Below are 25,781 nucleotides of genomic sequence, written 5' to 3'. Positions count from 1 at the left end.
AAGATGCCTGAGAATATCAAGAAAACAAATGATATAGGTAGGACTGGGAAATAACATACAGAAAGACATTTCTTCCTTCAAACCTCAAACAGCTTGGAGAAATGACAGATCTAAAGTCTTGACTACTGAGATCACTGGGATCCCACCAACACATTGGTCCCTTGGATGTGTTTCCTAGTAATGCACCTAAACTGTCCTTCCTTGGCATCAATCCATCCTCCAATCCATGGTTCTATACCATGTTGCCTGATGTACATACCCAGTACTCTAGAAATTACATGGAAATTACATGGTGAGGCCAACACATCAGGAGATACTGCCATTGAAGAGATACTTAGCTACACACACTTCCCAAGAAAGGGGCACACACCAGGCAGTGTAGGACCACATGTGGAAGCACGAGGATCGAAAAAACAGCAGGAGTTGGGAGAAAACATGGGCAGGAAGCTTCACTGTGCTTTTGTAGGTAAGAATGGTCAAGACAAGGTAAGCAAGCTAAGCAGGATTAGGCTTGACTTTCTTATTTATTTTTTTGAGACAGGCTCTCACTCTGTCACCTAGGCTGGAGTACAGTGGTGCCATCATAGCTCACTGCAACCTCAACCTCCTGGGCTCATTTAATACTCCCACCTCAGCCTCCCAAGTAGCTGGGAATACAGGCATACAACCACCATGCCTAGCTAATTATTGTTTTTTTGTTTTGTAGAGATGGAGTCTCACTATGTTGCCTAGGCTGGTCCGAACTCCTGGACTCAAGTGATTCTCCCACTTCATCTTCCCAAAGTGCTGAGATTACAGGCCTGAATTTCATTAGGGACTGTCCGTACTTGCTTAATATCTGACCCTGGAGTGGTTATGGCAGGAAGATAGTGGCTCCATGTGTGAGGCCTTGATAAAGGGGGTGGTAGAAGGGAGTGGGCACTGAATTGTTGGGTTGCATATCAAAGGCACATACCCAGGGGAGTCCTTTGCTACCACTTAAAATTAGCTAGTCCTGGGATGGGCAGTCTCACAGGATCAGCAAGGCCCCACGTGCCACACAGCAGAATAGCCAGTACAGTGGCTCATGCCTGTAATCTCAGCACTTTGGGAGTCTAAGGTGGGAGGATTACTTGAGCCCAGGAGTTTGAGGCTGCAGTGAGTTATGATCACACCACTGCCCTCCAGCCTGGGCGACAGTGAGACCCTATCTCTAAACAAAGCCAGCAAAATAAAAACACAGGTGAATACATGGATCTCCAATTAAAGTGAGGCAGAGCGGTTATGAATGTCCTTTCCAGCAGGTAAGAGCAAGGACAGAAAGTATAGTCTGTCTCCCAGGTCCACGCTCTTGACACTGCTCCAAAAGAGGCAAAAGAAACTGTCCATTTACGATGTAGCTGAGACCATCCAATTGTGAGATACGAAACAAACAGATTTTGCTAGGAGCAAAAATAATCCATCTCTTAGCAATCATTTAAAATCTTCAATCCTCAAAATTGAAATACATCACTGAGCATTGTGGAGCCTCCCCAGCTTTCCACAATGGAAAGGAAAGGAAGGCTGTGGGCCGGAGTCCGAGTACAAAGGTTACAGAGACCAGATTTCTTAAGGTCTCTGGCATCATGTCTCTGTAAGGGCCCTCTCAGCTGGAGCCAACCGCTCCCACTTCCTCCGAGTGAAACTCACAGACAGATCCATCAAAGTGATTAAGCCTGCAACAACATATTCTTTAATCTCACATTATCCACATTTAATGATACAGAAATTATGACGAACTCCACATTCTTCAACTATCTCTGTTGTAGCCAGAAGCTACAACTTTCAATAGCAAGAACAAAGAGTGGATGAGAAACTGACATACGTGCTAGGGAAAGAACACAGCATTTACCTACCCATCACATGTTTGCCAAAGTAAAGGCCAAGAAAGAGTATATCCGCAAGTCAAACCACTTGAAGCCTATCTATGAAAGATACTACGCAGAGGCAAGATCCTTTCTCACAAGACTTCCTCTGTTCCCTGTCATCACTGAATTAAATCCTGGCCAGTTTGTTAAGTATTTTCACTGTGATTCTGATTTTTTTTTTTTTCTTGGTTACAATGGTTTACAGGTATATAAGCCTTCATCTCAAAGCTATGGCTTATTTTTGTTATAGAAAATTTTATTTGCTTAATGTTACAGAAACTTAAGCTAACTCAGCATTTTTCCATGTAAGTTACTGTGAAAAAGAAACAATACAGCAGGCCAGAGACTGCTATTCTTTGATCTTGCAAGGTTCATCCTTGGCTGGAGTCTGGACTTTAGGTTTTGGGAGGTTTCCCATTGTTCCCAGTAATGAGAAGTAGCTCCATGTGCCTAAATTGTCTGTGCACATGTGGCTTATGCTGAACACCTCCTATTCTTCTGGAGGTCTAGAACTGTGGTATGTGCTAGAAAGTGAGTCCAATATAAACTCTGAGCAATGGGTGCCCAAGACGACTTCCTGGAACACATCTCACACGTGTTGTTGTAAAGTCCCAGATGGAGCTTCAGTGAAGCACATCCTGTGTGATTTCATTAAGATTCTTGAAGATTGTTCCTGGTTTCCTCTGGACTTGGGTCTGAGCCTTTTCCTTTTACTGAGTTTGCTCTGGATTCTTTTGGTGTGGTAAATTATAGCCATTGAGTATGACAAAATGCTGAGTCCTGTGAGTCTTCCTAGCAAATCATCAAATCTGGAAGAGATCTTAAGGACTCCAGCAGTCATTCATTATGATTTCTAAAACTGTGTACATAGGTCCATAAAGTCCATGTAGATTCTCTTTGAGGTCAAGGTATGCCATATATGGTGCCACCTATATGCACAGCTTTGTGGTAAATGCGCTGAGGGAACTGAAAATTGTAATAAAAAAAAAATACCCTGTTGTGTATGGTCATTTACCAAAACACACATATATATTAAGGGTCTACTAAGGAACAAAAAGGAATGGGGCAGTGGTTGGACGGGGGGATGATAAAGGAAAAAGAAATGGCCACAATGTGTCTGGTTTGAGTAACGACAGAAATTAGGGGGATTCACTGATGTTCTTCAGGCATCTCAAACACACTTAAAACCACATGCATGCCTTAGCCCTTCTCTACTCCTTCTCCCCACCCTTCCCACATTTCCTCAAACCCAGACATTCTCCGTCTTTTCTACAGTCACAATAGCTTATGCAGGCATTAAAGAGTGAGTCTGGTTTATCTCATTTGCTTGAAGGAATGGCCAAGATGTACTGTCAAATAAGAATAGTAGATTATAAATAAATGAGCACAGTTTGACCCATTTTAGTAAAAATAAGTGACCAGGAAACAAAAACCTACCATATGAGAAGCAATGAAGTGGCTGAGGACATGGATTCTGAAGCCAGTGTAATGGCTTCCAATCCCCAAACCCAAATTTCATAATTGTGAAACCTTTGACAAATTCCTTAGTCTTTCTGTATCTCAGTTTTCTAATCTGTTAAAGGGCAGAAATAACTTTATGGAGCTGTAATAAACGTTAAAAGAGCTGATGCATGTAAAACATTCAAAACAATGTCTGATACACAGTAATACTTTATGTTTGTGTTCTCTTATGATGATTATGGGTGCATCCCCATGACCAAGGTCATGGCCACATGATACATGCATATAGGCTCAGTGAGTACAAATACAGAAAAGGTGTGGAAGGATGACCAGTGCGGAATGACATAAGAAACATCCAACTTGGAGACACAGATTTAGGGAAACTCTGTAGATCATTGAGAGTAAAGTGTCTTCAGCATGAATTAACTCACTCATGGGGTGAAGGACAAGTTAGAAAACAGCAATGATCACGATGGATATTGGGAAGTAAAGCTGTTTTATAGATGGAAGAAAGACACAGACCCTACAAAGGAAAAAAGCCAGGAATTCACAGAGGCCAGGAAAGGACCTTCAAGTCAGAGATTTAGCAGTATGGAGGTCCAAAAAGAAGAGTGAGGGGGTGAAAAGGGACCTTTCTGAGACCTGCTTAAGTCAGGCAACGGTGGTGGAAGCCATTTAGTAGTGTCTGGGGAATAAAAGGAAATGTAAAGGGGTGGGGACAGTGCACAGAACAGTTACTCAGGGCATATGTGTGGAAGAAAGAAGGAATAACCAGAACTTGATAGGCAAGGAAGGGTGAAATAGGTTGGAAATGAGGCTTGAGATCTGAATAAAGCTATAGATTACGGGAAAGAAGTTGGTTAATAAGGAGAAGTTAAAGACTAAATAAGAGCATGAAAGACAGAGGACACAGACAAATTTGGTTCCGGAGGGGTGCATGGCTCTAATAAAAAAGTGTAAGAGTGATTTTAGAAGAGGAATGACCCCTTCTCCATTAAGGATATAACACGGCTTACAGAGCTGGAGGATTTTACATACAACCTTCCCCTGGAGTATGTAACTCTGAATGCATATGCAGATCACCCTCAGTTATAAGATGTGTTGACAGAAATATTTAAGGAGCCCAATATAAAAGACTACAGGACTTCTACTCCTCCAGATAATTCAGGATTTCTATTCAAATATTGAGACAAACCACCAGAAAACCATGACTTTGGAATTTAGTTTTGTCTGTTTTCTGTGCCCTTTTAGTATTATAAACTAAGCAAAGAAATCAAAGATGTACAAAAGAACCAAATGGAAATTAAACAACTGAAAAATACAAAAACCAAAATGAAAATTCACTGGACAAGCTCAACAGTAGCCTGCATATGACAGAAAAAAAAAAAAAAAGAATCAGTGAGCTGAAAAAAAGTCAACAGAAATTAACTAATATAAAAAAAGGGAAAAACAGACCAGAAAAAGGGGGTAAACATGAAAGCACAAGAGACCTCTAAGACAGTAACAAAAGATCTACCATTCATATCACTGGAGTTCCAGAGAGGAGAAAGAGTAGTGATGAAAAAATATTTCAAGAAATAATGGTTAAAAATTCCCAAATTTGGCAAAGGGCATAAACCTACAGATCAAAAAGCTGAAAAAACCAAACAGGATACACACTCAAAAAAATTTCATGTCACACATCTCATAACCAAACTTCTGACTGCTACAAAAACAAACAAACAAAAAAAAACTTTGAATGCAGGTTGATAAAAATGACTCATTATGAACTAGGGAACAGCGGTTCAAATGGTAACAGATTTCTCATCTGAAAGCATAGCAGACAGAAGGAACAAACATGTTTCTCAAGTACTAAAAGAACTGCAGACCCTAAATCCTGTATCGCACAAAAATATCCCTCAGGAATGAAGGGAACATAAAGACACTTTTAGAGACACCAGCAGACCGACCCTAGAAAAAAGGCTACAACAAGTTCGCCAAACAGAAAGAAAATGTTAATAGAAGGTGGCTTAGAATTTCAAGAAAGAATAGTGGAATGGGTAAAGAGATCAACAAGCAATACTTGCTGTGACTTTTGTAAAATATATTTGACAGTGGAAGCAAAAATTGCGTTTTCCAACATGGTGCTCAATTTTGAAGAGGAATTACTTTAGACAATTATATTAACAGGCAAGGTAAAGGGACCAATGGAAGTAAGGTTTCTATACATCAAAGTGCTAAATTTTTCATACCATTAACTGTAATTATGTTACATATGTACATTATACTACTTAAAGCAACCACTAAAAAAATTAATACAAAGAAATATATTTTAAAAACACTACAAATATATCAAATGGAATTCTAAAAAATGTTCAAGACCAAAACACAAACCCAAAAAACTCAAGAAAGAAGCAACAGGAAACACAAAAAACCAAAAAACTAATCATAAAATAGTAGACATAACACTAACATAATTATTGTAAACTTTAAATGGTCTAAATACACCAATAAAAGACAGAAATATGCAAACTGGGGCCAGGCACAGTGACTCATACCTTTAATCCCAGCACTTTGGGAGGCTGAGGTAGGCGGATCACCTGAGGTCAGGAGTTTGAGACCAGCCTGGCCAACATGATGAAACCCTGTCACTACTAAAAATACAAAAATTAGCTAGGTGTCGTGGCAGGAACCTGTAATCCAAGCTACTTGGGAAGCGGAGGTTGCAGATTGCGCCACTGCACTCCAGCCAGGGTGACAGAGCAAGACTCCATCTCAAAAAAAAAAAAAAGAAAAAGAAAAAAAAGCCGGGTGCGGTGGCTCATACCAGTAATCCTAGCACTTTGGGAGGCTGAGGCAGGTGGATCACCCAAGGTCAGGAGTTCGAGACCAGCCTGGCCAACACGGTGAAACCCCATGTCTATTAAAATACAAAAAATTAGTCAGGCGTGGTAGCAGATGCCTGTAATCCCAGCTACTCAAGAGCCTGAGGCAGGAGAATCACTTGAACCCAGGAGGCGGAGGTTGCAGTGAACCAAGATCACACCACTCCACTCCACCCTGGGCAACAAGAACAAAACTCCGTCTCAAAAAAAAAAAAAAACGCCAGGTGCAGTGGCTTAAGACTGTAATCCTAGCACTCTGGGAGGCCGAGGTGGGCGGATCACAAGGTCAGGAGATCAAGACCATCCTGGCTAACATGGTGAAACCCTGTCTCTACTAAAAATACAAAAAAATTTGCCGGGTGTGGTGGCGGGCACCTGTAGTCCCAGCTACTCAGGAGGTTGAGGCAGGAGAATGCCATGAACCCGGGAGGCGGAGCTTGCAGTGAGCCAAGATCGCGCCACTGCACTCCAGCCTGGGCGACAGAGTGAGACTCCGTCTCAAAAAAAAAAAAAAAAAAGATATGCAAACTGGATATAAAATCACAACCCACATATATGCTGTTCACAAGAAACATACTCCAAATATAGTGATACAGATAAGGTTTTAAAAAATGATGAAAATGTATAAATAATGCAAACATTAACCCAAAATGTACGAGTGACCACACGAATATCAGATAAAAATTGATAAGAGTATTAACAGGAGCAAAAAAGGACATTACTTAGTTATAAAAGGGTCAATACAGCAAGACTACTAAGCAAACCTATATGTGTATATATCAAACAACAGAGCTTTAAATTATGTGGAGCAAAAACTGATAGAACTTAAAGGAGGAATAGATAATTCCACAATTATAGTTCGGGACTTCAACATCCCTCTCTTGGCAATTGATAGAAATACTAGACAGAAAATCAGCAAGGATATAGGAGACCTAAATAACACCACCAACTAACAGGATCTTACAAACATTTATAGAAACTCCACCCAATGACCAAGAACACACATTCTTTTCAAGCAGCTATATAAAACAAGATAGCCTATATCCTGGATCATAAGGAAAAAAAGTCAACAAATTTAAACAGTAACATCAAATGCAAAACAAATTAGAAATCAATAACAAATAGCAGGGAATACTCCAAATACTATTAAACAATATACTTCTAAATAATTCATGGGTTAGAGAAGATGTCTCAAAAGGAATCAGGAAATCTTAGAACTGAGTAAGATAATCAAAAACATATTAAAACTTGTGGGATGAAACTAACAGCACTGTAAGAAAAATGTATAGAACTTAAAGCTTATATGAAAAAAGAAAAAAGCCTCAAATCAATAACCTAAACATCCACCTCAGGAAACCACTGAGTCAAATACAACCAAAGCAAGTAGAAGGAAGGATACAATACAGATCAGAGCAGGTATCAGTGAAATTAAGAACAGAAAGTGGAGAAAAATCAGTGATATAAAGTGCTATTTCTTTGAAATGATCAATGAAATTGACATATGTCTACAAAGACTGACAATAAGTGATACATTTTCAATATCAAGAATACAACAAGGAACGTAAGTACAGATCCTGCTGCCAACAAGAGGCTAAAAGGAAATATTTCAAAGAATGCTACAAATGAGTATTTACATAAAATGAACACTTCCTTAAGAAAATCTATAAAAATTCATCCAATATGAAATACTCTGAATAGTTCTATACCTATTAAATAAAATAAATACATAATTAAAAAGCATCCAAAAGGAAAATCTCCAGGTCCCACTTGTTTGCTGGAGAATGCTACCAAACATTAAAGGAACAAATAACACCGATTCTACATAGGATCTTCCAAAAAAACAGAAGATAATTCCTTCCAACTCATGTTAGGAGGCTAGTTATCATCTAGACATCAAAACCAAACAGTAACAGTTGAAGAAAAAAAAACTACAGATTATCACTCATGAAATTAGAGGGAAGCTTCCTCAACAAAATACTAGCAAATGAAATACTGTTGCATAGTATACAAACAAAATTATACTCCATGAGCAAGTAGGGCTTATCACAAGGATGTGAGGCTGGTTCAATACTCAAAACTCAGTCAAGGTAACACATCAACTGACTACAGAAGTAACATGACATAATTAAATCAATCAGTGGAGAAAAAGCAAGTGACAAAATTCAACACTTATTAATAATAACTAAAAAATCCCAGCAAATTAGGAATAGAGAGAAACTTTCTAAACTTGATAGAGAAACTCTTTGGAAGAAACTTTCAACATCATATTAATGAGAAACCGAACATTTCCCCCCTAATATCATGAACAAGGCATGGATAACTTGTCACTATTTGTATTCAGTATCACACTGAAAATCCTACCTAGTGCAATAACATGAGAAAAGTAAATAAAAGGTGTACAGATGGGAAGCAAGAAATAAAACTGTCCCAAATTGCAAATGATATTTCTATGTTTAAAATCTTAAGGATTATCCCAAAGGAAATGGCAAGAAATGATGAGTTTAGGAAAGTTGCAAGATAGCAAAATAAGATGGAAAAAATAATGTTTCTGTATACTAGCCAACATCATATGAAAACTGAAACTTTAATCAATGCCGTTTACAATCATGCAAAAAACTATGAAGCTATAAATCTTATTTTAAATGTGCAGGAGTTATACTGTGTAAACTATAAAACAGTAATGAAATATATCAAAGAAAATTTAAATAAATGAAAAGATATGCCATGTTCATGAATTGGAAGGCTAAGATGCCAATAACTCAACATATTGATCTACAGGTTTAACTCAATTATATCAAAATCCAAGCAAGAATATTTGAAAACCGGAAAAATCAGTCCTAAAGTGTATATGGAAAGTCAAAGAAACTAGGAATGCTAAATGAATTTTAAATAAAAATAAGAAAAAAGAAATCACATTACCTAATTTTGAGATTTACCATACAGCTATAGCAATCAAGTAAACCAACAGATGGGAATCAAGAAAAATTCTGTGTTAAGTGTTCAATACCCATTAAAAAAGGATTTTTTTTTTCTCCAAATCAAAGACTTAAAACAGTCCTAAGTGGTGGAATAAAACGTGCACATTCATGTTTCCTTTAATCCTTAAATATAAAAGTATTTCATAACTCAAGCCTTCATATTTCTCATAAAAACAATGCTTCTTAAGAAGAGACAATGTTGTAGAACAAAGACATTCAGTAAGTTTCCAGACCTTGCCTTACTAACTTTCCTGACGTGGGACAGAAACGTACATATAAGACAACAGTATAAAAGAAGCAGTGTCTGCATTTCATTTTTTCTATGTCACCTCTTTTTATAAAAATTCCTGAGATAACACTGCACTGTAAACTAACGACAAAGATGGAGCTGAAGGTTTTCCTAAGTGCATAATAACCACTGGGTGTTTTTCCAGGATGAATTCAGATGGAGAATAAGGCTCTAAGCTGTGTGATTTTCTAATATGACTCCTTAGGTGACAAATGACATTTGGCAACAGAAGGTTTTCTCACAGTGAAGACACTTGTGGGGTTTCTCTTTGGTATGTATGATCAGATGCCATGTAAGATGCTTCCTCTTGCAAAAGATTTTCCTCAGTGGTGACATTCAAAAAGTTTTTCCCCAATAAAAGTTCTTGGATGTTGACTGAGGTCTGCCCACTTGGAAAAGGTCTTCCCACATCTGTTACACTGATAGGATTTCTCCCAGTATGCATCCTTTGATGCTGAGTGAGAGATGAGCTGCGACTGAAAGCCTTTCCACATTCACTGCACTCATACGGCTTCTCTCCAGTGTGGATGATGGAGTGTCGAATGAGGTTTGTGCTCCAGCAAAATGTTTTCCCACACTCAATGCATTCATAGGGCTTCTCTCCACTATGAATCCGCTGGTGCCTTGTGAGGCCTGACCTGCGGTTGAAGGCCTTTCCACACTCCATGCACTCATAGGGCTTCTCTCCAGTGTGGATGCTGAAGTGTCGAATAAGGTCTGCCCTATTGCTAAAGGCTTTCCCACATTCTTTGCACTCAAAAGGCTTTTCTCCAGTGTGGGCCCTTTTATGCAAGATAAAAGTAGAGCAGTGGGTAAAGGCCTTTCCACATTCATTACACACATAAGGCTTCTCCCCAGTGTGAATCCGCTGGTGCCTCTTGAGGTATGATCGGTGGTTGAAAGCCTTCCCACATTCGAGGCACTCAAAGGGCTTCTCCCCAGTGTGGATGACATAGTGGTGAATCAGGGCTGCGCTCTCACAGAAGGCCTTCCCACATTCACTGCACTCATAGGGCTTCTCCCCGGTGTGAGTCTGCTGGTGCCACATGAGGTATGACCTGTGTTTGAAGACCTTGCCACATTCAAAGCACTCGTAGGGATTCTCACCACTGTGGATGATGTAGTGTCGAATGAAACCTGGCCTATCTCGAAAGGCTTTGCCACACTCTTTGCACACAAAGGGTTTTTCTCCAGTGTGGCTCCTGTTATGCAAGACGAAAGTGGAGCGGTGGGTGAAGGCCTTTCCGCATTCACTGCACTTGTAAGGCTTCTCTCCACTGTGAATCCGCTGGTGCTGGGTAAGGTGTGACTTCCGATTAAAAGCCTTTCCACACTCCATGCACTTATAGGGCTTCTCCCCAGTGTGGACCATGTGGTGCTGCAGAAGGTACGTACTCTTGCTAAAGGTTTTTCCACACTCTGTGCATTCATAGGGCTTCACTCCAGAGTGAATCCTCTCATGCCGAGCAAGCAGACGTTTCTTGTTAAACACTTTTTCACATTCACTGCATTTAAAGGTATTTTCCTCTTCCTGAATCACTGGATTTTCACCTGATCCATGAGAGTCACAGTCACGGACATCATCTCCTAAGGAGACCTGATCCTGTGTAATCCTTGAACACACACCATCAGCTGTCCCTAAACCATCATGTTTGGGGCTCATTTTTCCAGGAAGCTTCTCCTTTTGGGAATCTAACCCTGGTCTCAAGTGTTCTCCCTGCATTTCTGAAAACCCATCCTGATCCTTGGGTTGCCCCAACTGGGAGTCCCCTGAAGCTCCTTGTGTTAGTTGTCTCCAGAATGAGATTTCTTCAGACAAGGCCAGCTCACAGGTGGTACGTTCTGGGTTCTCAGGTTTTCCTTTGTCACCTGAAAGAAATCCGATACACAAAAGGGCCTGTTAGTAATGTAAAAAGAGAAGACACAAAATCACCACTTCAGTGAAAAAAATGAAGTTGTAAATGGTGCCTTTATGTCTGTTATATTTTGCCATCTTGAACCCCAGGTCTGTAATTTGTTTCTTTTCTTTACCTTGGATTCCTGACTCCTTGAAAGGGAGACCAGGCAGAGAAACCAGGTGAGGGGACAAGGCCTAGGGTGGAGACACCGCCTCAATTCCAGACTGAATATTTACATAAAGGTAACTCATTATGGGTCCCTAAATAGTTTATCCTAAATAGATGACTCTGGCTGAGGTCTGGTGGCACCAGAAAGACCAACCAGTGAGTAGAAGGTTAGGTCTCTGAGCCACAAGATATCAGCTGAACTCTGGAAAAGGGACGAAGGCTGGAAACTTCACATGGCACTATGGGCAATGTCTCGATCAATTGCGCTTGTGTAATAAAGCTCAACAAACTCTAAAAACCAGAGCTCCACTGAGTTTCCTGGGTTTGCAATGCTCTGTGCACGTATTTTACACATCAATGCTGGGTGGGTAACAAGTCACCGAGAAAGCTTTGTGTTTGGAACACCCTCAGCCCCATATCCTGTGTCCTCTTCTAATTTGTATGCTTTGTCTGTAATAAAACTGTGAGCATAATAGGTTTTAGAAAGTCTTGTGAATCTTTTTAGCAAGTTATGAAACCTGAGGGTGGTTTCAGGAAATCCCTGAATTTGCAGTTGGAATTAGAGGATTTGGGCAGACTTGACAAAGTCCTGGAGGACTGTGTCCTTAATCTTGAGTTTGGCTAATCCTGGGTAGAAAAAGATCAAGGCAGTTTTCCAGTAGAAGATATCCAGTGAAGTAAGTCCTACTGGTCACGAGAGAAAGTGGGAAAGACACTATAGCCTTAGGAGACAGAATATGCAAATGAGCTACAGCACATGAGAGGGTTGTGGTGATGAGAATCTAGGGAAAGAAGAGGCACAGGGGAACTGATTCCCAACATCCTGACCTAGGTGACAGCTGTGAAGAGCAGTGCCACTCTCAGGACAGGGCTCATAAGGCAGAGGTACCACTCTGGCACAGACACAATGCCAACTGGGAATAAAGAAGAACGGAGAGCTCAGAAATCCCCTTGCACACAGATGGGGCTTTGGTAGATGGCAAGGAGGCACAGCACCTCAGTGGTGAGAGACTACTAAGGAAATAGAGCTAGAAAAATTGGCTACCCACATGGGGAATGGAAATATTGTATTCTATCACATTCTATACTCAAAACCAACTTCAGATTGATAAAGACTTAAATGCCAAATGGCAAGTTTTACAACTGACAATAAAATAAACAAGAATACCTTTTCAGTATTAGGGTAAAGCAACATTTTTTCCACAAGGCACAAAATCATTAATCACATAAAAAAAAACATAAATCAGACTACACTATGTAAGGAACTCACTGAACAAAAGATACTTTAAAGATAGTGGAAGGACAAAATTAAAAACTAGAAGAATATACCTGCAGCAAATGTAACTGATAAAAGATAGGTATCTAGAATGTATAAAAATCAAATAAAAAGAGAAAGCCAAAGAAGTTAATTGAAAAAGAGGCATTTATCACCAAATAACATCTCACAGAAGAAAATACAGATTGGCTCAGAATTGTGAAAGACACTAAACAACCTTACCCATGAGGAAAATGCAAATCAAGAGCACAAGAGATAATATTTTGTTTCCATTTGATCAGCAAAAATTGAGGGGCCTTATAGTTTCAAGTACTAGATAGGATATGGATCAATGGAAACTTCCAAAAATTCCTGAGAGGAATTTTTTGATATAGGCCCTTTAGAAAACAATGAGAATGAGGCCGGGCGCGGTGGCTCAAGCCTGTAATCCCAGCACTTTGGGAGGCCGAGACAGGTGGATCACGAGGTCAGGAGATCGAGACCATCCTGGCTAACACGGTGAAACCCCGTCTCTACTAAAAAATACAAAAAAACTAGCCGGGCGAGGTGGCGGCGCCTGTAGTCCCAGCTACTCGGGAGGCTAAGGCAGGAGAATGGCGTGAACCCGGGAGGCGGAGCTTGCAGTGAGCTGAGATCCGGCCACTGCACTCCAGCCTGGGCGACAGAGCGAGACTCCGTCTCAAAAAAAAAAAAAAAAAAAAAAAGAAAACAATGAGAATGATCTTGCAAACTAGAACATTTGCATAGTTTATAATCCAATTATTTCACTCCAGAAACATCAAAAATGTGCCCCTACACATGTGAAAGATGAACAACATATATAAATGTCCACAGCATCACTGATATAAAAACGTAAACAATTAAGTGCTCAGAGAGTGAATGAATATATGAATATACTGTGAACCATGAACACTGAATTGTTGAATTTTCTTCAAGGATAAGGAAGTTGAGCATTTTTATGTTGAGTACAGAAAGGATGAAGTTACAAGACAAGCAGAATATAAGTGAAGAAAAAATGTCCATGAAAAGGTGTGATACAAACTCTTCAAAAAAACTGACCGTGGCCAAGGGCAAGACCTCTTTCATCAGGGGAAGAGAGAAGCTACCGATATGAGAGGTTGAGAGGAATGTGTAAGGACTGCTGATTAAACAATGTAAGTAGATGATACTGTCAACATGAAAACCTGCTGATACATCAGCAGTCACATGCTGAGTGGCTGGGGAAATATTAACTGTCTGGAACAAGGTCTGAATGCTGGAGTACCCCATGCAGGACAAAGAGCCGACCAGAGGCACAAAGCAGATACAGAGATTAAGTTTTGGGAGTCTATTAACATGCCCTAGAAAAAAGATGGTAAGAGCTTAGAGTAAGAGCCTAAGGAGGCTGGGCGCGGTGGCTCACGCCCGTAAACCCAGCACTTTGGGAGGCTGAGGTGGGCGGATCACCTGAGGTCAGGAATTCGAGACCAACCTGACCAACATGGAGAAACCCCATCTCTACTAAAAATACAAAATGAGCCAGGTGTGGTGGCGCATGCCTGTAATCCCAGCTACTTGGGAGGCTGAGGCAGGAGAATCGCTTGAACCCGGGAGGCGGAGGTTGCGTTGAGTCAAGATCATGCCATTGCACTCCAGCCTGGGCAACAAGAGCGAAATTCCATCTCAAAAAAAAAAAAAAAAAAAAAGCAGAAGGATAGGTCTCATGGAGGTGATAGAGGGATGAATTGAGGAGACATGCATGATGTGAAATCGAAAGGCTCTGGAGATAGACTGGATGCAGGGACTTATGGAGGCGGAGGGGATGACCTGTCTGAGGTTGGATCCAGTCCCCTAATCTGCCTGGATGGCAGAGCCATTCACAGAAACTTGGGAGGTGGCAAGAGCGAGCAAGATCACGGGTTCCTTGTTAGGCATGTTGAGTTTTGTGCTTTCGGGATTTTCAAGTGGCGATGTGGCACTGAAGAAGGGACGATCTGGAAGAGACTCTGAAGGGCTGAATAGGGACCGCATAAACACTCAGGGTTGGATGAGCAGCTCAAGGAACCCATGCGGGCAGACGCCAAGGCTCTGCAGTGGCACCAATCCACACACCTGACAGATGGCCTCATGTCTTCAGCAGCCTGAGTGTGGGACAGAGGTCAAATGTCACCCTGAGGATTTTTGGAAAACAGGAGATATAGGAAGACATGGAGGAAGTACTGCTTCTTAGTGTCTGATTGACACTAAGGGAATGAGTGGAAGGAGAAGGTGGGAGAGGCTAATAGGCAGAATATAACTGGAAAGAGAACTTGGGAGAGTAAAACAGGCCCTGCTCCCCAGAGTTCAGAAGGAAATGTAACATATCATCACTCATTAAGGTTTATATGACATGAGTAACACTCACAGCTTACTTTGATGAGTCACTTACGTAACACGGCTCAGAATCTATGCAGTTTTATGCATTAATGTATCACATGATTACATCTTCAAACTGCCCAATGGCATAAAAATAATGTTTTTCTTTTTTTTTATAAAAATAATTTCTGGGCCGGGCATGGTGGCTCACGCCTGTAATCCCAGCACTTTGGGAGGCCGAGACAGGCGGATCACGAGGTCAGGAGATCGAGACCATCCTGGCTAACACGGTGAAACCCCGTCTCTACTAAAAATACAAAAAATTAGCTGGGTGCAGTGGTGGGCGCCTGAGGCAGGAGAATGGCGTGAACCTGGGAGGCGGAGCTTGCAGTGAGCTGAGACTGCGCCACTGCACTCCAGCTGGGCAACAGAGAGAGACTCCGTCTCAAAAAAAAAAAAAAAATTTCTAATAGCATTTTTCAGGAACAGACTGAGTATAGTGGACTGAGTAGGTGCTCACCAGATCATCTGCTCTTCTCCTTGGACAGGCAGCTCAGCCACAATTCCTAGACTCATGGACCCAAGTACAGCCAAATGCCCAGTTCCCATGGGTGAAATGTGAGGGGAGGTGGTATTTCTGGAAGTGGGTATGACATCCCTTATTCCCTTAATTCTCTACCAGCAAGAGGATGTCAGGACAACCTTAAAGCAATAGGTTGATGACAGAAGGACTCTAGGTCCTGAATAACTGTGGTACAGAGTTCCCTCCCGACCCACACAGACCTTGGTATGAGTGAAAAGAGTTTTCATATGTGAATCATTTAAATTTTGGAATTTGTTGGATATAGCAGCTGGTGTTAACTTAGCCAAACTCATATACAAACTTCACGAGGGTCACAGAGTAGCTGACTGGCAAACCAGGTTTCAGGCACACAAGGTTGGAGCCCCAGGACCAATCTCAGTTCATACACCTCACTCCTCCCCAGGAGTGGGGACAAGTGTGTCAGGGCTAGGAGGACGGAGAAACCACTAAGGGCTCCAAGGCTCCCAAACCCTTAGAGAAGCCACAGTGAGAAGCTTCCCAAGAGATCCCAGGGCCAGTGGTCTCTATCCAGTCTCAAGCCAGCAGGGACTCCGACCTCCCCAGATCTTGGCTCCTACCTGGACAGGTGTCTTGGGAGAGGTCTTCCTTCCTGGTCCATGGCTCCTGCCCATGTTCTAGGTGGTAGATCAGCTCAGGTCTGGGAACAGGACACCCTGTTTATGGAGAAAGAAAGTGGACACATGGATGTTGGTGAAAAGAAATAAAGACCTTCAATCCAGTCTGGGACTTCAGGATGGGGACCAGACCTTGGAATGAAGCTACACCTATCCATGGGAACAAAAAGTTAGCATGTGATCTGGAAACCAAGGGCAGGCCATGTCATGCTGCCACAGAATCTCTACTTCTAATAGTAAGTCAAAAACTAGTATTTGTAGGCTATAACCATGTCCAAGGGACTATGCCAAGCATTTAAATGCATTATGTCATTTCAAAAGTGAACAACATTTATGGAATATCTTAGAGAAAAAGTGATACACTTTAAATATTAAATATTGATTCTTTTCATTCAAAACAAGGTATGTATCTTCATTGATCTAAGTCTTTTTTTTTTTTTAAACAACCTAAGCAATGTTTTATAATGCTCTTCCTCTAAACCAAAGACTAAATGTGTCTGTTGCCCAGGCTGGAGAGCAGTGGCGTGATCTCGGCTCACTCGGCCTCCCAAGTAGCTGGGACTAGACGCGCGCGCCACCACGCCTGGTTAATTTTTTTGTATTTTAAGTAGAAATGAGGTTTCACTATGTTGGCCAGGCTAGTCCTGAATTTCTGACTTCAGGTGATCCACCCGCCTCAGCCTCCCAGAGTGCTAGGATTACAGGTGTGAGCCACCATGCCTAGCCGTTAAATGAGGATTCCAGTTGAGGATTTCCTCACGGTATACCCAGGATGTCCATTATCATAATCAACACCATTTTGTTGACAAAGAAACGCAGGCTCGCGGAGGTAAAGTGATTTGCTGAAGAGCACAGAACTGGTGAATGGCTGAGTCAATAAGGAAACCCAGGTCCTGCCATCTCTGTCTGTGCTGTTTAACCACAAAGCTCCACAACGCTGCCCAGAAAGTGCCAGGTCAAGGTATGCCCCTGACAATAATCGTGATGAGGATGACGGTAACAGTATTGGTGGCAACAGAGATTGTAATGGCTCCCTGCACACAGCCTGGTCTCCCAGGTGCTGTTCTGAGCCCTTTCCATAAAATAACCCTTGACCCTGGCAACAGCCCTGGGATGCGACTAGGATAAGTCCTCATTTGAACAATAACACTGAGGCACAGGCAAGTTCAGAAACGTGCCCAAGGCCGTGGAGTTTTTTTGTTTTTGTTTTTGTTTTTTTGAGACAGAGTCTCGCTCTGTCGCCCAGGCTGGAGTGCAGTGGTGCGATCTTGGCTCACTGCAAGCTCCGCCTCCCGGGTTTACGCCATTCTCCCGCCTCAGCCTCCCAAGTAGCTGGGACTACAGACGCCGCCACCTCGCCCGGCTAGTTTTTCGTATTTTCAGTAGAGACGGGGTTTCACCGTGTTAGCCAGGATGGTCTCGATCTCCTGACCTCGTGATCTGCCCATCTCGGCCTCCCAAAGTGCTGGGATTACAGGCTTGAGCCACCGCGCCTGGCCGGCCGTGGAGTTTTTAAAGAGCAGAGCTGGGGCTGGACACCAGGGTTCTGGCTCCAAACCCTGCTCTCCCAAGCAATACACTACGGAGGAAACCAAGAGCACCAGAGTGGGTGGCAGAGGGTGGTGACGTGGCCGAGATGTGAGCTGGAGGATTCACCCTCAGGGACCAGTGGCCAGGGTGAGGGGCGGGTCAGTGACTCCAGACCCCAGCATTTCATGAACCATTCAAACATTTAAAAACTGAGCGTCCTACTGTGATATGGTTACATAAGGATACTGACAGAAACTTCATATAGCAGCACAGTGGCTCACATCTGTAGTCCCAGCTACTGGAGAGGGTGAGGTGTTAGGATCACAGTGAGCTATGATCTTGCACCATTGCACTCCAGCCTGGGCAACAAGAGTGAAACTCCACCTCAAAAAAAAAAAAAAAAAGTTCACAGAAGAAGAATTTTTACTACAAAAAAATTCAGTGGTTTCATAAAATGAAGGTGTTTCATCTGTGCTGAGTAAGTTAAACTGGATGCGGGACTCGTAGGAGTGGCTAAATTTTCCTTATTTGCTGACGACAAGGATCCTGTGAGAAGAAATGGAGCATGAACACTGCCTGGAACAGGCCTGAGACACCCAGTCAGTGCTCTGGGGATCTGGACTGTTAATTGCTTTTCTTTTTCTTCTTGTTTTTTTTTTTTTTGAGATGGAGCCTCACTCTGTCAGCAGGCTGGAGTGCAGTGGCGTGATCCCAGCTCACTGCAACCTCTGACTCCCTGGTTCAAGTGATTCTCCTGCCTCCACCTCCTGAGTAGCTGGGACTACAGGCACGCACCACCATGCCTAGCTAATTTTTGTATTTTTAGTAGAAACGGGATTTCACCATGTTGGCCAGGCTGGTCTCTATCTCCTGACCTCGTGATCCGCCTGCTGTGCCCTCCCACAGTGCTGAGATTGCAGGCGTGAGCCACCGTGCCTGGCCTGCTTTTCCTAAAAGTGACCTACTTGTTATTTTTCTTAGATTTCTTCAAAAATGGAATCCTTATCACTCTGGTAAATGGAAAATCCAGAGCCACTTGTCTTGATGGCAGGTAACCATGAAAAAGCAGCAATAAATCAAAACAACGCATACCAAAATTACCTGGGTGTGGTGGCACCTGCCTGTAATCCTAGCTACTCAGGAGGCTGAGGCATGAGCAATGCTTGAATCCAGGAGGCAGAGGTTGCAGTGAGCCAAGATCACACCACTGCACTCCAGCCTAGGCAACAGCGAGACTCTGTCTCAAGACAAACAGTGCTGTTTGGTCCCTGTGAGCTCATGCTGCTTGTTCAGGGCTGTGAGCCTAAGGCTGCTCCCTCTGTAGAAAAGGGGAAGTTACCAACAGTTTGCAGGATATTAAGACTCAGCACTAAACCAGACTTTTCCTCAAATGCTAAGAAGGCAAGACGAGATGCAATAAAAGAACAACTTCCTTGGGTGTCTCTCAGCACCAGCTGAGGTAGTGTCTGTCCAAGCACTCTCTGAAAAAGAGCTTCTCAACCTTAGCACAACTGACATTCAGGTTCAGATAATTCTTTGTGAGATCGGGGGAAGAAGGATCTGTCCTGTGCATTACAAGGATGTTTAGTGGCATTCCAGGTCTCCACCCACTAGATGTCAATGTCATCATCTTAGTGTTAACAACCAAAATGTCTCCACACATTGCCCAGTGTCCACTGAAGCTCAACATCGTCCCTGCTTGAGAACCACTAGTTTAGAAAGACATGAACAAGGTAAAGGGAGGAGGCTGTGGTGAGAAAGGGGCCTCCCCAAGATTCGGTGGTCAGGGAAGGGCTGGGTGAGGAGGCAATGGCGGTGCTGAGAAGCGGCGGCCACGTGAAAAATGCTGAATTACCCTGAGAACACTCATCAAGCAGAACAGCAAATGCAATCGCCTGAGGGGGGTGGGCACTTGGGGAAATAACAAGAAGCCCAGCACGGCTGCAGCAGAGTGACTTTAGAATCAAGAGGACACAAAGGTGATTAAAGTGTTGTTTAGAATAACACCTGGTAGTACAGAGGGTCAAAGTCTCCTGGGGGCCTGCCTGACTCAACCCTTCTTGGAGAACACCCCACCACCCTTGACACCACAGACTGCGCTGTGGAGCAGATACACAAGCAACCAGGCCCACCCAGGCAGATCCTGCTCTGGAACTCAAAAAAAGAACTGCAGACGGAGGCCAGTCCATGCTGGGCAGTGGGTGAGAGATGGAGGCAAGTATGAGCTGGAGGTGGAGCAGCATTTGCTGCCTCAAGCACGCCCCACAGAGGCCAGAGAAACAGACAAGAAATCTGGAGGGGAAGGAGGGGTCACAAAGAGTAAAACCTGGGGTTGTTATTCTTCCCTTGAACTCGCTGAGGCAGAAAAAAACCACACAGAGTAGACAGTGACATGAGCAGACCCAGACAGAGAAACTAGGACACCATCGTGGTGGTTCTCAGTTCCTACTTCAACCCCTCATAACATACAGCTGGAAATCCTACCTTTGGGGTCTGCAAAACACCCCATTTCCTTCCACCACCTCCTTCTCCTTTGGCTGGGAGCCAAAGGGTACACTATTTCTTGTCCAAAGTGATACAGGGAGACTGTTCAGGAAGAGGTGAGTGTAGAAAATGACTGAAGTTGTGGGAAGAAGGCAAGGCAGGTTCGACAGGCCTTCTTGACCCATCAGGCCTGGAGTCAGGGGATGGAATGAAGAAGTGGCAGGTCCCCTGCATGGTGGAGGGGGAAGGCCTTACCCAGAGATACCAGGAGCCCACAGTTTTCCAGCATCACCTCCTGGTACAGGGTCCGCTGAGCTAGGTCCAGCTGCCCCCACTCCTCCTGGGTGAAAGTCACAGCCACATCATCAAAGGTCACAGACACCTGAAATGTCAAATAGAGGTAGTAGAGTTTGCCGTGGGACTGTCGTATGTGGTTTGCTGGAAAAGGTGCAGCAAGATCAAGGCCCAAGTCACTGAGGACCTCCTGAGGGCCTAACTTTGTACCAGGCTGAAGGAGGAAGGCAGACATTGCTTTGGACAGATTACTGTAATGTAAAAAAGAAAAGCATCCTATACAGGAGCCATCAGAGAATGACAGAAGACAATGGCAACAACTTGTGGACGGTGAGACGTAGACAATTACAGTTCGAGGACATCAAAGAAATGAGGAAATAATGACAATAATAGTAGCAATAATGTTGACAGCCACAGTGCCTGAGCCTCACTGGTCCAGCTCATGCTGAAGGCTTCACGTTCTGTTTTAAAGCTACTACAACTCCCAAACTCTGAAGTCAGACTTCTCACGTTTGAATCCAATCTCCTGAAACTGACACTTGCCAGTTTTGTGACCTTAGGGACCTCATTTATCTCTGCCTCAATTTTCAGATTAATACAGAGTTCCCATTTTCCCAATAACAGACATGAGTTATTCAGAGCTTGATGGACTTTGAGATTTTATTAATCCTCCCACAGCCCCTGAAGTATTACTAACCACTACCGCCAATCATCTCCATGTGACAGTCACTGACCTGAGGCTAAGGGAGCTCCGCAGATTCTCCTAGTCTTTTGTGTTTTCTGTTTTTCGCTTGTTTGCTTTTTTCAGAGACAGGGTCTCACTCTATTACCCAGACAGGAGTGCAATGGCATGCTCAGAGCTCACTGTAACCTCGAACTCCCGGGCTCAAGCGATCCTTCTGCCTCAGCCGCCCAAGTAGCTGGGACTACAGGCATGCACCACTGCACCCAACTATTTCCTTTTGGTAGAGCTGGGATCTTGCTATGTTGACCAGGCAGGTCTCGAACTCCTAGTCTCAAGTGATCCTCTCCCCTCAGCCTCCCACAGCATTGGGGCTACAGGTGTGAGCACCAAGCCCAGCTAGAGTTTCACATGTTATAAGCAGAGACAGAATTTTAACCCAGGTCCCTCTGCTTCAGGGTTTAATACTGTGACCCCAACAACCCTCCATCACCAACGTGAATCTACAATACAGTTGTGAAGCATTTCTACATATTTTTGCTATTTAATCTATTTTAGTAGCTCCTGAAAATATCCCCAAGACGTGGGCAAAACCCTCATCACCAAATTCATGAGTGCCAAATGCCGGAGGAGTGACAGTGCCTGGACCAGCTCATCCTCTCCCCTGGACCCCAGAGAGATTGCATAATGAACCATCAGCCTTTTCCTTCCCCGAGTCCTGCCAGCAGGTATCCCTAAGGCCAGTGTACTTCAGGACCAGGAAACTCAAGTGGCTGAGGATAATGCGGGCTGTGGTCATGAGAACCCCGGCTTATGACTGGCCAAAATGCCTTATGGGCTGAAGGCAGGATGAACATCCAAAAAAGACCACAGGATCTTGCCCTTCCAGGCCATGTCTCAGCAGGTGGGGATGGGGTAACCATGGTAACCTCACAAGTCCTCTTGGACCTCCTTAAACAACCAACACACTTTGCCTTTGTCTACACAGTCCTCTCTAATGGAATATCTGCCTTTCGCTTCCGACGGCCACTGTGACTTGCTGGAGAAAGACTGCAAAGTTCACCTCCAGGGCTTCTCAGCCAACTGACTGTAAAAACAAAGGCTCTGGTGGTCCACACATTAAATATGAATTTCTGTTACTTAAGTGCTGTGTGTCAGCAGGTAACTAAACAGGTTGGAGTCTTGACCTCCTCTTGTGTACGGCAGTGTTTATAATAGAATGTCACTTTAAGGAGATCAGGATTAAATGAGATGATAAATAATGTCCATTTCTCAGTTCACATCAAGGACTCAATGAAGGCCAACTGTTATAGTTCTTGTGTTATACTGATGCTCTTTGTCCCCACAAAATCCTTAAGACTTCAACTCAGCAGCTGTCTAAAATTTTGCCAGATTCTGTATACAAAAAGTTAGACCAAGGGCAGGTGAGAAGGGGACTACTTTAGTCTGAACTGCCACGAAAGGCCGCTTCAAAGAAGTGACATTTGAGCAGAGCCAACAAGATATGAAAGGGTCTTGCAGAGATCTGAGGATAGCGTCTGAGGCTGAATGAACTGTAAAGGTGAAGGCTGAGGGATGAGAAAGAACTCTGAGTGATCATATTCGTGTGTCTGAAGGGCTGAGCCAGGGAGGAAAGGAAGGAAAGGAGGACAGAGGTGGTCAGCCATAGTGGACCGGGTAGGGACATGCAGGCCATGGCTGAGTTCGGATTATGTGTGTGACAAGAGTCCCTGGAGCGGAACTTCATTTATCCTTCAACCAATTATTGAGCACCTATCAGAGGCCTGACACTTTTGGCGGTGGAAAGCTGCAGAAGGGCTAAAAGTGGGGCATCGTATGTGATTGGTTAGGCTGAGCACGTATGGCTTTCTCTGCTTGGTCCTCTGCTGGAAGCGGAGACAAAAATTAGAACAGTCAGTTACTAATCAAGTCCTATTTGGGGCCTACTGTTCCAGGAGTTACCGTTTAGCTTCCTCAAATGTCACCAGAGAGTAAACTAGCTCCTTGCAAGACTAAGTTAAGGCACACTGGTTTCCAGAGTTGTTTAATGTAGAACAGGAGGTTGGTTTCCTGGGCAGGTGGCTACAAAAAATTGTACGTCACGGTCCTATAATCTATGTATAGTCCGGCTACTGTCCGCTTGAATATTCCGTCTCTCAGGTACTACCACGACAGAAGATAAACTAAGTGACGAGCATGCTCCACGTTTCGTAAACAAACAACACTACAAAGAGGAATCCTGTGGCTGTCTTGGCTTCCGGCCTGCCCAGGAGGCTTCCCCGAACTAGCAGAAAAGCAGCAAGGCCGAAAGCTCGTCCACTCACCTGCGCCGGGTCCGTCAAAGCCGTCGCCATACTGGGACCCTGAGGCCCGAGCGGGGCGGGGGCTGCGGCGAGCAGGGCGGGTCTCGCGGGCTCAGCCGAGCCCCACCCCTTCCCTGCGCCGGGCGCGGTGACCTTGGCTGACAGTCGAACTCTCCCGTTACGGGGAGGCTCACGGTTCGCTCCGAGACGCGGAGGTCGCTGTCGGCCTCCTACCTGCTCATTTCCCCAGAGCCGCCAGGGAGGCGGCCACGGAACACCGCCCCCTCCCTACAGCAGGCGTGGACGGAACCGTCGCGCCCAAATTACGTCTCCATCCAAATGCCGGAAGTCCCGCCCCAAGCTTCGCGACCCACAGGAAACGCTGCTGTCCTGGACTATCATTGGCCCCAGGGCCCGCCGTCGCAGCTGGCAATGCCTTCTAGTTAATGTAGTTCATGTTCTAGTTAATGTTCTCAACAAACCGCCTGCAAAGCGGACCGATCCTGAGCCGACAGACCTCAGTGTAAAAGCCGCAGCGGGCCTACAGCCCGGCTCAGGCCTGCCTGTGTCCTGGGGGCACAACTCGGAGGCCAGGGGCCAAGCGTGAGACCGTCCATTCTTCGCCGGAGGAAATCGAGCCCCAGCAGGCAGGGACATTTGTCAGGGTCAGGACCAGTGCAGAGACCCTGGACCAGGCTCCGGACCCTGACTTCCACCTTGCGTTATCTCCCCTCCGGATCCTCTTATACAGATCAGTGGGCAGTCAGAGTAACCAAAGGGGGACGTCAGGCGGCGCGATGCGGCCGGCCTGGAATCCCAGCGCCTTGGGAGGCCAAGGCGGGCGGATCGCTTGAGCAAAGTAGGGAGACTACCAAAAAAAAAAATTTTTTTTTTTTTTTTAAAATAGCTGCGTGTTCTGGCGTACACCTGTGGTCCCAGGAGGCTGAGGCAAGGGGATCGCTTGAGGATAGGAGTTTGAGACCTGTCTCCGCGACAGAGCGAGACCTCATTGGTACAAAAAAAAAAAAAAAGTAGGCCGGGCGCGGTGGCTCACGCCTGTAATCCCAGCACTTTGGGAGGCCGAGGAGGGTGGATCACGAGGTCATCCTGGCTAACACGGTGAAACCCCGTCTCTACTAAAAATGCAAAAAATTAGCCGGGCGTGGTGGCAGGCGCCTGTAGTCCCAGCTACTCGGGAGGCTGAGGCAGGAGAATGGTGTGAACCCCGGAGGCAGAGACTGCAGTGAGCCGAGATCATGCCACTGCACTCCAGCCTGGGTGAGAGAGCAAGACTCCGCCTCAAAAAAAGAAAAAAAAAAAAAGAATTATATTATACAAAACTTTAGTAGTCTCCATTAGTGACTGCTTTTTTTTTTCTTCTCATGACTATGAAGGTTAGAGAATAAAATCCAGCTTTCAATGATTTGACAAATACATTATGGTTATGAAAATGGAAACAGGGTATACAGAAAATGCCCTCCAGAGATTTAAAAGTGCAGAAAGTATCATGACAGGATGTTAACTGGGTGGAAATGGAGATGGAATCCATTTTCTAGAAGGTATTATTTATAAATTGAGATTATTGAGCGATGTGGCTTAATTAGCATACAAGCTGTTAACACTGTTATCCATTACTGACAATACTATTTCGCCCAATTTAGAAGAGAGTCATAATTCTCCTTTTCACATATGTATGACCCTTAGGTTAGTTTTGGCTTTGGATGCAGAACAGATATTAAAGTTAATATGTTTATATTCCATCATGGAATGTCTGGGATCAGTGCAGGTGAGGAAAGCTATGTAGATACTGGTGACAATTTGTTTTTTTTTTTTTGAGACAGAGTCTCACTCTTGCCCAGGCTGGAGTGCAGTGGCACGTAGCTGGGACTACAGGCACGACCCACCATGGCCAGCTAATTTTTGCATTTTTTTAGTCGAGACGGGTTTTTACCATGTTGGTCAGGCTGGTCTCGAACTCCTGACCTCGAATGTTGATCTGCCTGCCTCGGCCTCCCAGATTGCTGGGATTACAGGTATGAGCCACCACACCCGGCCTGGAGACACTTTTAAATCCCTCATGTAAGGCATGTCAGTGTCTTCATTATTTAAACATATA

The 25,781-nt window shown here is 44.1% G+C and overlaps 1 protein-coding gene across 1 annotated transcript; it reads right to left on the bottom strand.

The window, feature by feature from the left end:
* Positions 1–9,294: 9,294 nt before the first annotated feature.
* On the bottom strand, positions 9,295–23,783 carry ZNF805 (zinc finger protein 805). Its single transcript, XM_025368830.1, has 4 exons — positions 23,687–23,783; positions 20,642–20,768; positions 16,316–16,411; positions 9,295–11,347 (listed from the first exon to the last, which is right to left on the bottom strand). The coding sequence occupies exons 1-4, from the start codon at positions 23,714–23,716 to the stop codon at positions 9,717–9,719; spliced, it is 1,884 nt and encodes a 627-aa protein (XP_025224615.1). The 5' UTR covers positions 23,717–23,783; the 3' UTR covers positions 9,295–9,716.
* Between the last annotated feature and the right edge of the window lie 1,998 nt (positions 23,784–25,781).

This window comes from Theropithecus gelada, chromosome 19, assembly GCF_003255815.1.
Source record: "Theropithecus gelada isolate Dixy chromosome 19, Tgel_1.0, whole genome shotgun sequence".
NCBI lineage: Eukaryota > Metazoa > Chordata > Mammalia > Primates > Cercopithecidae > Theropithecus > Theropithecus gelada.
The sequence above is the reverse complement of the archived record's forward strand: the minus strand, read 5'-3'. Positions and strand labels throughout refer to the sequence as shown.

Excerpts from the sequence above, each read along its gene's own strand:
- ZNF805 (XM_025368830.1), bottom strand. The coding sequence starts at position 23,716 with ATGGCGACGGCTTTGACGGACCCGGCGCAG. Across the intron at positions 16,412-20,641 it reads TGGGCTCCTGGTATCTCTGG|GGTGTCCTGTTCCCAGACCT; the intron begins GTAAGGCCTTCC and ends CTCCATAAACAG. Across the intron at positions 11,348-16,315 it reads CTCCCAAGACACCTGTCCAG|GTGACAAAGGAAAACCTGAG; the intron begins GTAGGAGCCAAG and ends GATTTCTTTCAG.